General features: G+C 31.2%; 2 protein-coding genes and 2 long non-coding RNA genes across 10 annotated transcripts; 2 read left to right on the top strand and 2 right to left on the bottom strand.

Moving 5' to 3' along the window:
* Positions 1-10: 10 nt before the first annotated feature.
* Positions 11-1,436, bottom strand: LOC107362798 ((3R)-3-hydroxyacyl-CoA dehydrogenase). Its single transcript, XM_015929931.3, has 3 exons — positions 1,231-1,436; positions 819-1,141; positions 11-565 (listed from the first exon to the last, which is right to left on the bottom strand). The coding sequence occupies exons 1-3, from the start codon at positions 1,310-1,312 to the stop codon at positions 185-187; spliced, it is 786 nt and encodes a 261-aa protein (XP_015785417.1). The 5' UTR covers positions 1,313-1,436; the 3' UTR covers positions 11-184.
* Positions 1,437-6,740: 5,304 nt separating this feature from the next.
* Positions 6,741-10,482, top strand: Ilp7 (Insulin-like peptide 7). Its single transcript, XM_015929664.3, has 2 exons — positions 6,741-8,167; positions 9,692-10,482. The coding sequence occupies exons 1-2, from the start codon at positions 7,858-7,860 to the stop codon at positions 9,871-9,873; spliced, it is 492 nt and encodes a 163-aa protein (XP_015785150.1). The 5' UTR covers positions 6,741-7,857; the 3' UTR covers positions 9,874-10,482.
* On the bottom strand, positions 8,577-12,591 carry LOC107362568 (uncharacterized). Of its 3 annotated transcripts, none has more exons than XR_016197751.1 (5): positions 12,292-12,591; positions 10,619-11,518; positions 9,991-10,481; positions 9,640-9,902; positions 8,577-9,570 (listed from the first exon to the last, which is right to left on the bottom strand). It is a non-coding gene; the product is annotated as an uncharacterized LOC107362568 (long non-coding RNA). The 3 variants fall into 3 exon arrangements; XR_016197753.1 differs by having other exon boundaries at positions 9,653-9,902; XR_016197752.1 differs by having other exon boundaries at positions 10,140-10,481.
* Positions 12,592-12,731: 140 nt separating this feature from the next.
* Positions 12,732-16,286, top strand: LOC107362571 (uncharacterized). Of its 5 annotated transcripts, none has more exons than XR_016197755.1 (4): positions 12,732-13,083; positions 13,167-13,652; positions 13,748-14,030; positions 14,856-16,286. It is a non-coding gene; the product is annotated as an uncharacterized LOC107362571 (long non-coding RNA). The 5 variants fall into 5 exon arrangements; XR_016197754.1 differs by having other exon boundaries at positions 12,732-13,219; positions 13,316-13,652; XR_016197756.1 differs by having other exon boundaries at positions 12,732-13,652; positions 14,856-15,014; positions 15,164-16,286.
* Positions 16,287-16,999: the final 713 nt, after the last annotated feature.

The following is a 16,999-nucleotide window of genomic DNA, read 5'->3' as shown; positions in this document are numbered from 1 at the left end:
AATTTTAAAATTCTTTGAACATTTTGAAGTATAATAATTAATCTTAGATTACCAAAATAGAAATATAACCAAAATAATAAGTCACAGCATTAAGAGCAGAGCGTTTTCTTCAATTCAACTGGAATGCTTGGAATTAGCACTTTGAGGTTTTATAGTCCACAGTATGGTTAATAAGCTGAAGTGATCAAACAAATAAACCACCAGAGATTTGAAGAGTTATCCCGGTTATATAAGAAGCTCGAGGAGAGGATAAAAAGCAGATTGCGTCTGCTATTTCTTCAGGTTTACCAATTCTCTTTAAAGGTATTTGAGGAATGATTTTGTCCATGACTTTTTGAGGAACCGGTGCCAAGATTTGAGTATCGACAAAACCAGGCATAACACAGTTACAGCGAATATTGTGTTTGGCTGCTTCTTTGGCGACCACGCGAGTAAATGATTCAATTCCGTGTTTGGCAGAAGCATAATTACATTGACCAATGTTTCCAATCTTACCAGAAATACTTGATAGATTGATTATTGACCCTTCTTCAACTTTACCAGCAACCATGGCATCAACAGCAGCCTTTATAAATAATGATTCATTTCACATGAATCAGCAAGTTGAGATAAAAGAAATGAAAGATTCAGATTGATTTAAGTTTAGTCAAGTACAGTCGAACTTATTTTTATCAAGAGAGCAACAAGATTGATGATAAAAAAATAAAGAAAATCAATTGATATTATTTTGTTTTGAACACAAAAATAATTGAAATTAATGGGATTAATTGAAAAGATCAAAGGTTAGTAAGCTCGTTTGAAAAGCAAAGGAAATTTACCTGAGTAGTTAGAAAAGTTCCTTTCAAATTGACATTGATGACACTGTCAAAGTCTTCCTCTGACATTTCCAAAAGAAATGAATCTCTAATAATTCCAGCACAATTAACGATGATACTCGGAGGTTTAGGATAATTTTCCTTGATAAAAGAAAATAATTTTGTCACAGATTCTTTAGAGGACACATCGACCTGATGATGTAAATGAGTACCAGAAAAAGTTTCACATTGTTTTCGCGTCTCTGCGGCATGACTTTCATTCAAATCAACTGATACCACAGATGAACCCTTTTGTGCCAACATTAAGCTAACAGCCCGGCCAATACCTAAGGTCAAAAATAGACAAAGATTAAGAAATAAATTGAATAATTTAGATAAATTGTCAATCTTAAGATTTCATAGCAATTTTGGTTACCTCCACCAGCACCTGTCACCAGAGCAACTCTACCAGCAAAATTTTCAGAAAGACACCGTTTAATCACAGTTGTTGCGAACATTATTTTAGATTTATATTAAATTCACTTTTAATTTAACAATAAAAATAAAATTCAACAGTAATAGAAACTAAATCAATCTAAAAAATACTTTTATAAAAAGTTATGTTACAATTGCAACCAACTAGACATCAAGTTGTGCAACTTATTAAGCCTATGTTAAACATCTGTTGATTTGAGCGGTTCAATTGAAATTCACATTAAGTGTATTTCTGACTCTTCATGAAATACTAGATTCATTAGATTGAGTGTTAAAAATTTAATGTGTTCTCAATTGAGAAATGATTAGACTGTTAATTGGACTGATAATGTTAATACCTAAGGAATAATATCGTAAAGCCTTTAATGCCACTATTTTCAAACCAAATAAAATGGTCAAATTTTCCAGTAAATCATTTCATTTTGAATTATTAACAAATTAAAATTTTATTAACTCATCACATAAAACCCATTAATGATTGTACTGTTTTTTAACGATTTACATTTCCGTAAAAAATTAACAATCCTTTTCAACGTTCATAGTAGCTACTTTTGTTTGATTGTGATGAATATTGAAATATGCAATTTATTAAACACAATACACGCTCAGCGTACAACAAATATATCAGAGATGTTCAATTGTCAACCAACAATCAATTGAATCCATTGTTATCGGTCCACAATTTAAACCTCTTTTCCCATCCATTGTAGCTCTAATAAAGATCCGATCAACAGGTAACAGAAAGCATTTCATTTTGTTACTGCTGTTAAATCTTCCAACTAATCATCAAAATGTATTCCAAGCTTAAGCTGCAGCAATACCGATAGATTTAGGTGAAGTTAAATCAACCGATAAACAATAAAGTGGCAAAAACAACAATCTAAATGTACAATCAAGATTAAATATCAATTAGAAGACGCTTGACGCTATTCCCATTGTAAACAAAGCAAGTGAAAGCAGAGTTAGATGTGAAAAACATTACAACCTAACATGTTATTATAATTGAAGGTCCATCTTCATTATTTAACACTTTGAGCCAATCTTACTGTTAATCATTGATTATCCGAGTTGCCGGAAGGTATTCAATATTCAACATCTTCAGAAACAAAAAAGCATTTAAAACATGAAGCAATTACATATCATTATCAGCAACCATGTTAAACTGTTTTACCTGTTTTAGTCTTTTCGATTTCAACATTTTTCCCAACAACAAACCAAAATGGTTCTGTATCAACTAGTTAGGTCAAGGTTAATCATTTTAAATTGTTTCACTATTCAATTTTATTCTTTCATTATTATTATTATTATATTGCTATTATCGTTAACAAACAACACTCACACAATCATAACAACAACAGTAACAAGATATAAAATGGCTTTTGTAAAAGCTTCAACCAGGAGCTTTTGATTACTGTCTGATGAAGACAAAAACAATTTCTCCAATTAGGCCAAGGTTAATCTAAATTATCTTACATCAAGTTACTTGAGGGTATAACAATGATTTAATAGATTTACTTCATCACAATTTAGCCATTTAACTTAGTAACTGTTTCAATCCAAACCAAAAAGTCTTGTCGATAATGTAACGCAATTGGTAAACACGTTATTGGCCAAGTTTAAATACATTTCCTATCAAAGGTGTTAATGGTGATTGTCTTTAACAGCTGAAGATTTTCAACCAAACACTCGTCCAGTGCTTACCAAATTGTTAATACTTTCAGATATTCAGGTTTCATTAAAGTTGACCAATTTGGTTAGAAACAGCAATAAAAGGTGTTGGGTTTAATCAGATGCAGCAATCTCTAACCAGAATTTAAAAAAATAGATGAAGATGAAGATAAAGATGATAATGTTCATATGATGATCAAAATATTGCGTCTTTTTAGTCTCTTCATCCTAAAAATCATCAATTATCTTCATCTTTATCTCTTTTTCAACATTCTGGTTAGAGATTGCTGCACATGATAAAAGCAATACTGTTTGGTTAAAGGATTTGAATTGGGAACTAAGGCAATCAGTGTCTATTAGTTAATCACAAGTGTCATAATTAAATGATTATCAAACAAAGAACTGTTATATAAATGGAAATTAAGAAACTGGTTAATATATATATATATTGGTTGAAGTTAAATCTTATTTGTTGAAAGGAAAGATGGTTGTTTGTACGGTGATTTTCAATTTTTTTGATAATGAAATGAAGTGATCAGGGAAATATTGATTTATGATTGTTTGTGTTCAATTATGAATCTTGTTCACGTTTCAATTGAAGATTAAATGAATAGCTGGATGGAAAGATTTAAAAGTCAGAGAGAAAAAAATTCATGAAAAGGGCCTTGACACTCCAAGATTATCAGATCAATCAACTGCGACCAAAAAAATTAAGTTGACATTTTAAGTCCAATGGAGGTCAATTTAGAGTGTAAAGCAAACATTTCCACAATTTGAACATTAAATCATTACACAAGCTTAACGTCAACCAAAAGAAATGATTTCAGCATTTTAAAGTCTGTCAAAAAAGCCAGTGTTCAACAGATGATGTGTTTGCACTGAAAGTGAAAGTGATTCACATTTTGTGTGCAAAAGGGTCAACGTGTGATAATGCATCGGTGTGAAGTGGATGAAAGTTGACTAAACTGGTAGTTTGGTGAAGAAAGAACCATGAAAAAGTGATGAAGATGAGTATCTGGTACAGTTTACTTGATGATCATTTGTTTACAATAATAAATTGTAATCATTAAAGGGTTTCCCCGTTCAACGCCATCATCACTGTGAAGAAAGCCAAGCTCAACATAAATTAATCAGCCAAATAATTTAACAGCAATTGATAGCAGTTAGAAGGTCTTCTGATGTTTTTCCCAAAAATTTTTCAACTTCTCTCAATTTCCATGTTAACCATTTCTTCTGGTAACCATAAGACTCGTTATTTTTTGAGTAAAGCAAATGATCTGGTAATATTGACAGATGAAGGATATCACATAGTGAGTGTAAAATGTTTACAGACTCATCCAGTGAGAAAGAAAATAATGAATTCATCTGATTGGAAACGCGTAGTAGGTTAATTAATTATGTAGCTTAGTCTTGTTAGTTTTTGCCTCTCATTACCAATTATTATAGATGTTGGATAACTCAATAGATGAAAGATGACGGTGATCTTGAGACTGGTGATAGGGAAAACGATTAGCGTAATTTGCTTGTTCTTTGTTCTGATCCCAGTAAACATTAGCACGCTTTTTGATCGCAAATTTATTACCGGAAGGAAACTGCGAAAATATCGTCTTGTATTCATGTTTGGATGCAACTGTGGGTAAAACTTGGGTAAAACGTACCATTGTTCCGACCTTGTAGAGATGAAAGAAAAAATTGTTTTAAAAATGAGTTGATTATATTAAAGGAGAAGGTAGAAAAGGATTGATTTAGACAATTTGGTTTTTCTTGGGATCATTATTTTTGGAAATTTTCCAATATTAAACATGGTAAAAGCTGAGATAATTACATTACTCTTACTTTGCAGCATCTACGTAGTATTACCATTATCATTATGATCATCGCTTTTTTTAGTTCTTCATCGTTTTCCCCTGTGTTGGATCCTAAATAGCCAAGAAGGGTTATTCACCGAAATCCTATTGACTTCACTGTGTACCTGCAACTGATTTCAACTTGGTCTGTGGTTAATGCATTGAAATCTAGTTTAAAAACCAAATAGTTTCAGGACAAGTTGTTAAGACAATTTGAAATGCAATCGTCCAACAAATGAGTTGTTGCAAGACTGAAAACCAACATTTTTCATCACCTTTTACAGGTTTAGAGGTTTTTTGATTTTTTTGCACCCAATGTACCCAAAAGGTTAACTTTTCAATAGAAAGTTCATCTTGTTTTGATAGCATGGTAGTTGTGGGAAGAAAAGTTCAAGTTTTGCTTTCTTTGTGATAAACTGTAAAAAATGTGAAAAGGAAAGATTGAAATTAATAACTCAGCAACATCAAAGTTATATCAACATCATTATTCTTGTTTACTTTTTTTTGCCTCAAGTTCATTTTGATTATTTGACCAATGATCAAGAAAACGGGAAAATTTCATCACCATAAGTCAATGTGGATTAACCTGATATTTTATTGTTTTACTGGTTGTGTTCATCTTATGTTATGATTTTCCCTCCTCTGAACATTGGTGACTTTTGATTTTACTTCTGTTTTTGATGTTCACTCAGGGAATCTTGTTAATATGTATGATTAAATAAATTGATTTCTAAATGGTGCATTTCGATAGTTAAATGGTTAAGTAAAAGTTAACAGTAACCTACCTAGTAATAGACAAAAAAGATAGTGATGGATAGATTTTACTTGGACAAATCAATACCAGAAACAGGATCAACCAGTTGAATCGAAATCAAGATTAACTGATATTATATCTTGAATGTTTCCTTTGAAACCTTCTAAGTTTTGGTTACGTCTAAAACAGATAAAGAAATGAAAGAAATAAAAAAGTTCATTAGGTAACGGTTAAGTCAAGTCAGATAAATCATGTTATGCACATCATATCAAGTTATTACAGATTTTAAATCAGGAGTTAATTATGTAAGGGATAAATTTAACTATTATAATAGTTAACTAATATAATGGGGAAAAGGACATAACTTTTTTCCAATCATGAATCGTAAAATCAGTCGATGGGTTGAAGAAAGAAAATTGAAATTATGTTTCAATGATATTCCTTACAAGTTGATTAGGACTAAAATAAACAGATTGAAAAAACGGTGTGAATAATCAGAGATAATCTTACTAACATTAACCTACACAGTTAGATGTAAAAATTCTTAGTACCTTCTTATACAAAAGATTAATCTGGACTTTTGTAAGTGATTTGAAAAGATTCAACTCGTAGTTTTACCAATTACATGATGTACAGCAAAAATGTGATGTAAAAGGTACACGAATCTGAATCAAAGGATTAAGCTCTATTTCAACAATCATTACGCTTTAATCTCATCTTGACGTTAAGGCTAAGATGACCGTTGATTCCTGACCAACGCAAAATCTAGTTTACTTTGAGTGTGATTCATAAAAATAACATTTAATAACAGGCCTTCGAACGAAAGCTTCTAACCTTGTTACTGTCCCTTTTTGTTCGTTAGCAATCCGAATTATTATGGTTCTCCTTTTCCTTTGCGATTAATTTTCATCTATTTTTCTTGATTAACTAAATAAAAGGGTTGCTTCTGTAAAGTGAAAGTTGGTATAAAGATGAATAGTTAATGAAACCATATGGAGTCCAATGTTTATGTTTAAATTTGTAAATTGATGTCCACTTGACTCAAGACGGGATATGTTAGGAAATGATGGGGAGTAGGAGGATGATGATCGAGAAGATGAACCTGAAAGAGACAGGGAAAAGGGGAAAAAGAGTAAAAGTAGTACCCATATGCTATTCTTGGAGAAGCCAATTTATCTTGGGGTTTGTACTGATGGGTTGCTGTTCAGCAAACTCGTGAGCTCGAAAGATCTCACATGCACATAGACAAACATAGAGATGAGTTATGCTGAGTTGAGCTAGACTTGGGTTAACTGTTTACGCATCATTAGACTTAACCATCGACAAGAACACCAATCAACAGGGAGTTGGAGACAACTCTGGGAGAGTTGAAAAAAACAGGAGGGAGAAATAAATTCAGAGAGGGAGAGAGAGAGCGAAGAGTCAGATGAAGAAAAATATTACAGGGTTAGGCCTAATCACATGTTGAACATTGAACATTGCAATTTTTTCTCCCTTTTATCATCTTATCGGCATCATTCAAGTCTTTTTTTATATCAAATTGGTTGAAACAGTTAAACAAGACATTATCTTATTACACTGTACATGTGAATAAACGTGTCCAACCGGATATATTGCTTTTTTAATTGTCAAAACGATCAAACTTAAAACTTGTTTCCATCCAAATCCGTCAATAATAGGATAGAATCAGTTCAAATCAACTTGGTTGACCATAAGAGACAGTGTAATTGTGCCAAACCAAACGCTTAGTTGTTCTTCTTCCTCCCTTCTTCCTCTTCTTCCCTTGATCCTTTCAATTCTCATTCGTATTCTGTTTCTTGTGATTGTGTTTCATCTGGTGATTACAACGGATTACCAATTGACAAGTCTTTTCCGCAACACCATCTCAACTATCAGCATAATCCAAATAATTGTTGTGATTCACAAATCAAGAATCCACAAGTCAAATACTGCAACGCTTGTTCTATCGGTTGACTTTAACTCCAAACGATTGTAGACCATCTTTTTGATTTTTAACTGAAGAAATCTCACTCGGTGAAAAACAAGTGTCTAAGAAAGTTATCCACAAGAAGATAGATACAAGGATACACTCAAATACAAGAAAATAACAATTAAAAATAATAATCACACAACAGAAAAGGATTAAAGGATTACAAGTGAAGTCATCAGCTGAAACAAAAGTCAAAAAGGAGGGAAAAATAGTGATAAGACAAAATCAAATATTCAACTTGTTAGTAAGCCAAAGATTTATAAAAGAGAGGCAAATATAAAAAAAGAGTTAACTAACATTGCTGTTGTGATGACTTTTTCTCCGATCAATTGGTTATCTTTCATGGCCTTTCAAGTACTTTTCTGTTACCTTTCACCTTTTCCAACCATCATTAGTCTATCAACATCTCCAAATGATCTGACAACTTGGGAAAACATCTTTCAAGATCGAAGTGATGATGAATGGCGAGCTTTATGGCATACAGAGCGTCATAGAAGATGTTATCAAGAATTGGAGTCTCACATGAAATGGGTTTGTAATAAGGATATTTATAAAGTTAAAAAATCAGACTCTGAAATTGAAACAGTATCATCACCACATAGAGAACCTCGAGGTATATGTAAGTACAATTTTTTACCAAATATGTCAGTTTTCAGTCAACAACGAGTCCGAACAATAAAAGATAACTTTGCTAAACAAGGAAAGGATTTAAGTTTTTTTCCAAGCTCAATTGAATCTCAGTTTTTCCGGGTAATCTTAATATTCCAGGAATTTCAGAGCTATCTTGATTTACACCAAGAGTGCGATATAACAAAACTTTAAAATAACCATAGCTTACATTTTAATGAAGATATCAGTCAAGTTAATAATCTTGTGTTGAAAGACTCGAGTAATTTATTTTTCAACACATATTTAGATTATATTTCTGTAACAGCATGATGGATGATGTGCAACAATTTATTCATAATTTTCATCTTTTCTTGCAAATTCACCATCAACACAGGCATAAATTAGACAATGTTTTCACCTTTTAGTTTTCAATATCATCTAAATTATATATTTAGTGTAAATTTATTGTGACATTATGGTGTTTGCAGAAATGTTGATACAATGTTACAACAGTTTTAGTAATTGTCCATGTAAATGTCATTAATAACAGTTTAATTTAAAGAAGATAAAAAGTGATACTTTTATTGTTGATGTTGATTTTTTACGCACATTCGTCAATGTACACAAAGTTGTAACAAGGTGACCTACATCATTTCCGCTTTTCAAGTTATCTAGTTAGATATACAGCTTTTTTAGCCTATTTTTTGGTTCGATTTTTATCAACAGCTTCAAATTAGTTGCATTAACTATTCATGTTGATTCTTTACACAACTTCCTCAATAGCATAGACAAACTCAAAGAGTTTGTCTCCGGAAACAGCTTCAAACAGAAATGTCAACACAATTAAGTAAAGTGGAAAAATGGCAAAAGTCTTTTCAATATATTGCTACACTAATAATAGACATTCAACCTAAAATCATTTAACTTAATTTTCCCTCGGTTAAGGTAAGGCTTTTCAAATATAACGTGATAATCCTCAGATATGAAGCAGCAATTGTTACAATTTGTTGATTCCAATTTTATTTCAGCTAATGTCTTTGTTGATTAGCTTTATAACGATAGATGGTCCATGATGATCACGCAAATATCCAAAATGACCATAAAGTTGTTATGTTTCCCTGTCGTCATGATAATTTAATGATAGTGACAATTTTTCCGCCAAAATAGAAGAGTTATTGAGCAAAAAGATGAATTGGTCAGATGAGGGGATAAAATGGTCATCAATTGATGAAAGGCTGGCCAAGATTTTTCCTCAATGAATATGATTTGAATCAATAGTGTATAAGATTAATGTTTTCCTGTATGGTTTCCAATAATTAAATGATCCTTTCAATTTTCATGTTACTCCAATGACCTTTGGTTGTGTAAGTTATCTTAGCAAAGTGTAAAATATCCTTCCATGTGTTGACCATTCTAAATAAATGAGAGAGGAAATAATCACTTGAAATGTTCATCTTAATCTCGTTTGGTTGATTGAGTTACATTTGAATCTAACGGATTCATTAATAATCCTTTTCTTATCTCTTTTTTTCAGTCGAGGGTCGTCATTATGATGCATTCATAAGTAAAGAGAGAGCACTCAATCTGTTAGGTCAAACGGCAACTTCAGTGCGTCGGAAAAGAGGAATCATCGATGAATGCTGCCATGGAGCCAATGGATGTTCCTGGGAGGAGTATGCAGAATATTGTACTCATAATAATCGGATAAGAGCTTGAAATATACTTTCATGAATAGATGATTAAAACTGGGGTAAAGGAGAAAAATAAAAAAAAAGTTAATTACATAAAATAAAATAAAAAAGTAATTTTGAAAAAAACTGTTCTTTGTCATACCATGTTGTTCAGTAATACTATGTTTTCAGTAAAGAATACAATTTGAATATAACTGTCCTTATTACTATTATCACTATTATAATTATTATAAGTATTATTATTGATGGTTATTATTATTATTATTGCCATTACTATTATTGTGTTATTACCAAAATGGGAAATATTTATCTTCATCTTAATCATTGTCAACTCAATTCTTAAATTGGGTAATATCGTTTTCTTGTTCAGTTGGTCAATTATTTAATTGTCTGATATGTCCTCTTTTAACAGCATTGCCATGCTCTTGTTGCTTTATACGATTAATTTCACTTTTGTCGTAGCTCTGACCACCAATAATGGACACTAGTTTACTCTTGACTGGATCCGTAATTAAAGAGCTTAACAATCAATGGACAGCAACGTCTTTTTTGCTTTGTTTTTCATCCAACATCAACTTGTATTATAATTATGATTATAACTTCTATCTTAAATCTGCATTGATTTTCTGTGTTCTTTTTTACGAAGAAAAAAAAGAAATAATTACAAAAAAATTACATTCCAATCAATTGTTCAGGTCATTATTTGATCATTAATATCTAAAATTTACGGTTAACGAATCAAAAAAAATTATATTTCCAAGTAAAATCACACTCTTCTAAAATATAATGGACATCAACGATTGTCCATATATACTAATGGTTATTGAAAGCGAGAATATTTTTTTATCAATCAGATCTCAACATTATCCGAATAAATCAGAAGAACAAGAGAAAGAAAAAGAGAAATAAATGAACGTGTCAAAAAAACTATTATATTCACGGTGATAATGATAAGATGAGGTGGGATGGAATCACTGGTTCACAATTTGTACAATTTGTATTTGTAGATAAAAAAATTTGCTTGAAGATCAGATTTGACTATCATAAAAACTTGAAAGCACAGTAAGCAACTAGGAGAATAATGAAAATCACAGTCATTACCAAGAAAAATAATTTCAGCTTTGTCCATCTAGGATTTACTCTGGCGATTTCATCCGGTTCCAAAGGATACCACCTGATTGTCTGTCGCTCGTTAGCTTCCTTAGCTACTGATTCACTAACTGGCAGAATATGAGGACAGTCAAAGTCTTGATGGCTTCTTATCATCACTAGTTGAGGGTCATCGATGATTCTCATTGTTGTCTGTTCAGCCATGATTGATTTGATTTTGACAAAAAGATGGAGATGTTTTATCAAGATTATGGTAAAAAATCAGGAAAATATCTGTCTACTTGACGTTGAAATTGGTGAAAATGACGATGGTGGTGGCGATAATGATGATTATGAGGAACACACCCTTTAACCATTTGAATTTGAATTTAAGACTTTAACAAATTGATATGTTTTGTAATGGTAAATTGAAGAAATGATCCAATCAATGGTAATTTTAAATGGTGATCTAATAACCGTTGTAAGTTAACTAACATTCCTTATCCTGAATAAGTCCATATGAGCAGCTATGATCCAATTCTTGCTTTTATTACAGTCAATTAAATACTGAAAGGTAATACCTGTAGATAGAAGATGAAAATAAAAATCAAAATCAAAATCGAGAGTAAAAATGACTTGTTTGCTAAACAAATAGAAAAGTTAACTTAATAATAGACAAGAGAAGAGTTATCGTCGTACTAAAAACATAAAACAAAAACATAAGGTTAATCATGGTTGATTTTTTGTTAATCTGACAATCAAATAAATTATCAAAGGGAATGAAGAGATGAAGGGGGAAAGATAGAATCAGTAAAAGAGAGAGAGAGAGAGAGGGAGAGAAAAAGACAGGAAGAAAACTCATCATCATCAAACTGTTACATCTTGTTATTACTTTTCTGTAGTCAGTTAACCGCTTTACTTATAAAAAAACAGCAATATCATCATTCAATTCATCATTCTTATGATCACTGGCCATGTTTGCTAAGAATTTATCATAAAAAGCTTATAGCCAGCATACGACAAACGAGCTCGTGAAAAAGCATATCATCAAGTTTAATTCAACAGGTCATTAGTGACTCCAGAGTTGCGACAACAGGGTTGGGTAATGAAAATTTTGAATGCCTATTGGTGGAAGAGTGGTTATGGAATGATGCAGAATACTTTTCACTAGAAAATTAGTTTGAATAATTAAACCAGAATGTCTTTCGGGTTACTTTGTTTTAATTATAATCTTAAAATCAGGATTGCATGATGATGTAAACATTTCATGACACTGATGAAATAAAAAACTTGTTGTAAGGGATTCTATGGTGAAACAAGAATTCAGCTGACCACTAAAATAAAAAGTCTTTACCATAAATAACTAAAGTTGAGCAACCAGTTTACAGGATTGTTTTTACTTTTAGAGTTGGGATTGTTGGTTGAGATTGTTGCTGGGTAATAACCACCAATAGAAGGGTTAAAGAATCGCATGTTTAAAATAAAGGATTAACATGGAAAAACTGAATTGACGAAAATTGAACAACACATTTAAAAAAGCCGTTAACATGGTTGGTTACACAGAGTTTGAGAGAAAGAGAAGGAAGACGATTTGATATAAAAAAGAGGGAAATTGAAAAAAAAACAAAGCAACAGGTCAAGGTTAGCTGAAAAAGAAACGGTAGAACAATAAACAAATTTTATTAAACAATGTCAATTAAACCTTTTTCAATTGATTGTTGATCAATCTGGAACAAATAGAGATGTTTAAAATTAAAAATGTTGAAAGTAACGGCTAAAAAAGCGACACAACCGACAAAAAAGACAAAGAGATTGATTCATAGTGTGAAAAGGCTAAGTTTAGCAATGACTAACATTTTGCTAATTGATTGTTCTGTTTCTTGTTTTTCTCATTTACCATTTTTTCAAATAATTAGGTTTTTTTGTTTGCCGCTGCCAATTGAATTATCAAGTTGATCTTGTGACACTTTACACAATCTAAGAGTGATTAAATATTTGCCATTGGACACAACAAGTGGATGGAAACAAAGCAGACAAGTTGAAGTGAGTTACTGGTAAACCAGGATAATACCAGAGACATTTGCTAAACAATCAAAGTGAATGGGATGATGATAATGGTGATGGTGAATGGCTAATTAATGTTATGGTAATTATGGTGTTTAATTTGATGATAATTTAAATACAACAACTGTACCAAGATACAACACTCATCTGGTTTTATTTGAATAGACTTGGAAAGGTATGAAGGAATGATTTTACCAATAGATGGTAAAATTTCTCAGGTAAATAAGGCATTTTTGATACATCAATTTTAGTGATCATGTAACAGGTTGATGTGATTAAGTACCACATTATTCAATCTAATCAACAATTTACAGTCAAAATAAACACCAAATAATGGCAAACAAAAATTATCTGCATGTTGAGGTTGACGTAAAACGTACCATGTTGGTAACATATTGCTAAGCCTTTTTTGCACCAAACAAAAAACTATGCCTCCAATTTTTTGGTTGTGTTTGTCTTATTCAATTCCATTCCTTATTAGTTCATGACTGTTCATTTTAATTAACACCAAAATTGAGAACATCAGGACATTCCATTAAAATTATATTTCTTTGACTGGCAACTTGGGCTATACAAACAAAGCTGGTTTATGTAACCAAAGACCTGATTAGACATGCAAATGAGGCTTTCCATTTTTTTGGCTGAATACATGTGAGTAACACAGGAAACAGACTAATCAATTTGTAAATTAATTATTTCTCTTGATTATTAAATATGCTAATTTTAATTCTTTGATATTTTGACAGAATCAATTGAAAATTTCATACTGCTTCATGGAGATTCCACTGACTATGTCTCACTGTTGGGAGGATTAACGTGTTGGTGACAAGGATAAGGATAATGATGGAAATGGCTTCAATTTTAAAATCTCACCTTTCTTCGTGAAATGAATTGTTAATTGTTGATCTCTAGTTCACTCAGGAAATATACTCAACGGTGATTTGATCATTCTGCCCACGCCACTGATTTCCAGATAGACTGTACGCAATGAACACAATCACAGATTAACTATCGACTTAACACTGCCTTGTGAGTTAAAATTGTCTCCATAATCTTTCAACCAAGACTTAATCAGAATTGATGTTGACTCTGGTTCAAGATGAAATGAATTCGAAGACTGATCTCATTAGAAGTACGAGTTGACGATAAGAATTGTCGATTATCACTAATGTAACATTAAAGTCACATCAATTAACTCAAAGAGAGATTTTTCTCTCATAAAAATTATGAGTACAGTAAAGGCTGAGATAATGAGACGCTGAGATAATGAGACAAAATTTATAAACGGTCCCTAATCAAGGAGGAGTTTATTCAATGTAAATTTCATCAAATTTCATTTTGATTTCTTTAATTATCAACTGACTTAATTCGATTTTCTTTCGTAAAATATTAATCAAAAAACTCTAGGAATCAGGTTAAAAAAACAATTTCTGTTGAATTTGATCGATTAAGGAAGATTAAAATAATGAAAATACGCTGCCCGGTGAATAGTGCGAATAAGCTATTCCAAGAGAGTCTCATTATCTCAGCCTTTACTGTATTTTGTTTTCATTGTATTGATTCAATTTAATGATGAAAACTATCGATACAAAACCTTTTTTTTCTCATTCTCATTCATTATTAAGCTTCTTCAACAAAATCAATAAGACTTGAAAAACTCAAGGTTTTGATAACTTTATTTCAAATTTTAGTTGATAGATATAATTTAATATCGAAAAATCATCAACAACCAGGATGAACAATCTCTTTGATAACACTCATATTATTAAACGCTTTATAAACATCAGCAAATCTTTACAATAGATAATCTATTAATAATTTTTCTTTCCATTTCTCTATTATTTTCATTGCTAGATCAATCTTTAATCATGGTAAATTCATCTGGCTAATCGAGTGATCTTTATACATAAAAGATCAAAACAATAATGCAAATGGATTCTTATAAACCTAATCATGGGAAGAACCTGTTAGAATTGTTAAATCAGTCTCTGTATCACAAATAACTGTCAGATTGTAAGTTGTGAACTGGAATTGACTTTCAACTTGATACCAATTTAGGGTTGGTTTACAAATCCAGGGGAATTCTGATTCGAAACTGAACAATTGAAATGGTAATTCCAATAATCATTGAGATTAACATCTTTAACGATTTAACTCACTAGGCAAGGATATCCCTCTATTGGCTGATATTGAAACCATTGCCATTGGTAAATGAAGCGCATGGATCAAGAGGAATCGAGTTAATTACTAATTTATATTAGTGTCAACTGGAGTCTATCAATGGAGTTTATGTGGTTAATTAAACGTTGAACTGTTGCTGCTTAATATGGCCACAATTGGACACCAATTGGACAACAATGAAACATTTAATGGGACAATCAATGGAACAGTCAATGACATTGATGTGTATAGCAAGTGTTTGACTCAGACGTTGGAAGAGACATTGTCAATCGCATCAAAATTTGTCTCTTAATCAAAGCTAATCAGTTGAAATCGTCCAATTAATTGTTCAACATTAGCCACATTATATCTAAATCTTTAGCCTGACAAAGCTTTGATTACATATAATATAAATTGTTACCGAGACAGGTTTAAATATAATCTAGTTTTTCCTCTATTTTCAACTTAGCATTTTTCAATCAGTCTCAAACGATTCAATGATTAATTTTGATTAGAGATTGTCTTTTATAATATTTTGTTGATTGACAATTCCATGAGTGTTTCAAACTTGTAAAAAGCAAGCAAAGCAAGCTTAATTGTTACATGTTAATGATAGTACATGAGAAGTTAAATTTGTGTAATTAATCATGGGAACCTGATCTTGAAAACGAAAGGTGAAATTTGTTGAAACAATTAACTCTCACTATCAATTGTGTAGCACATCTAATCACCAACCTTTTAACTGGACAATTGACTAAACACGAGAGAAAATGTTTAAGCTAAAAAGGTAAGCTGACCAAAGTAATTAACTTTGATCAACTTAACAGATCAACAAGTAGTCAACCTATCATTATTACTAATACTTGTAAATGTCATATTATATTTTTTCACAGTAAAATGATTAATAATAATGATACTGAAAATGAAAGCTTAAATTGTCTAAATTTAATGATTCAAATCATTGATATTACAATAATAAAAGCATAATTGTAATAAAGTTGATCAAAGGAAAAATGTTGGTTATTTTAATTTCTGAGCAATTTTGATGGGAAATGTTGAAAATTGTTACCTTAACAAATGTTAACACTAATCTATATGGATAATTAAATTGTTGATACAATTAAATGGAAAGCCTAAATTAATATGCATCAACAATCAATTGAACAGCAGCAAATTAAATGTTATTTAATCACATGATAATTGTGTGTTAACAACAAACATTTAAAGCTCTCAACCCAAGCTGATTGTGAGTGTGTATTTGTGTGGTTAACTTGATTAGTAAAGTGTTAACCATTAAAGATACTTAATCATTGTCCTTGACCCAGTCAACTTGAAAGTGAATTGAACGTTTCTGTAAATTTCACGGAAATATGATTAGCTAAATCGTTCTCATCTTCAATATCAACCTTGAAACAATTTGAATTGCAGCGCAAAAAATAAAGAGTGAAAATATGAATCCAAAAATGATTCCGAATTGATGTCAATTGCGCTGAACGGATAAAAAGGCATTTCATGATGATCTTCAATTGAACACATCTTTCAATCTCAACCATTCAATCTAATTAGTTAATTGAATCTGGTTAGATTACCAGAGTTACCAGTTAATGGGAAAGAGGAAAGAGAAACAAAAGATCAACTCTTAAAATGCAATGGTTTTTGCTGTTGATTTGCCACAATTAGTCTGATTACCATTTATATTTTCACTATTTAGTCCGGAAGACAATGGAAAAGTTTTGTGCACTTGACCCAATTTTTCAACTGATTTATCAGTTCAAGGATTCATTACGTAAGCAACTCAAGCTATTAATTAATTAACACTTAAATGTAAATGAATGAAT

Source organism: Tetranychus urticae, chromosome 1 (genome assembly GCF_039701765.1).
Source record: "Tetranychus urticae isolate SD_2017Ah chromosome 1, NJAU_TeUrti_SD_1.0, whole genome shotgun sequence".
NCBI classification, from domain to species: Eukaryota; Metazoa; Arthropoda; class Arachnida; order Trombidiformes; family Tetranychidae; genus Tetranychus; species Tetranychus urticae.
This window is presented reverse-complemented; position numbering and strand designations above follow the sequence as displayed.

Excerpts from the sequence above, each read along its gene's own strand:
- LOC107362798 (XM_015929931.3), bottom strand. The coding sequence starts at position 1,312 with ATGTTCGCAACAACTGTGATTAAACGGTGTCTTTCTGAAAATTTTGCT. Across the intron at positions 1,142-1,230 it reads GGTGACAGGTGCTGGTGGAG|GTATTGGCCGGGCTGTTAGC; the intron begins GTAACCAAAATT and ends TTTTGACCTTAG. Across the intron at positions 566-818 it reads GAACTTTTCTAACTACTCAG|GCTGCTGTTGATGCCATGGT; the intron begins GTAAATTTCCTT and ends TTATTTATAAAG.
- Ilp7 (XM_015929664.3), top strand. The coding sequence starts at position 7,858 with ATGACTTTTTCTCCGATCAATTGGTTATCTTTCATGGCCTTTCAAGTA. Across the intron at positions 8,168-9,691 it reads TAGAGAACCTCGAGGTATAT|TCGAGGGTCGTCATTATGAT; the intron begins GTAAGTACAATT and ends TCTTTTTTTCAG.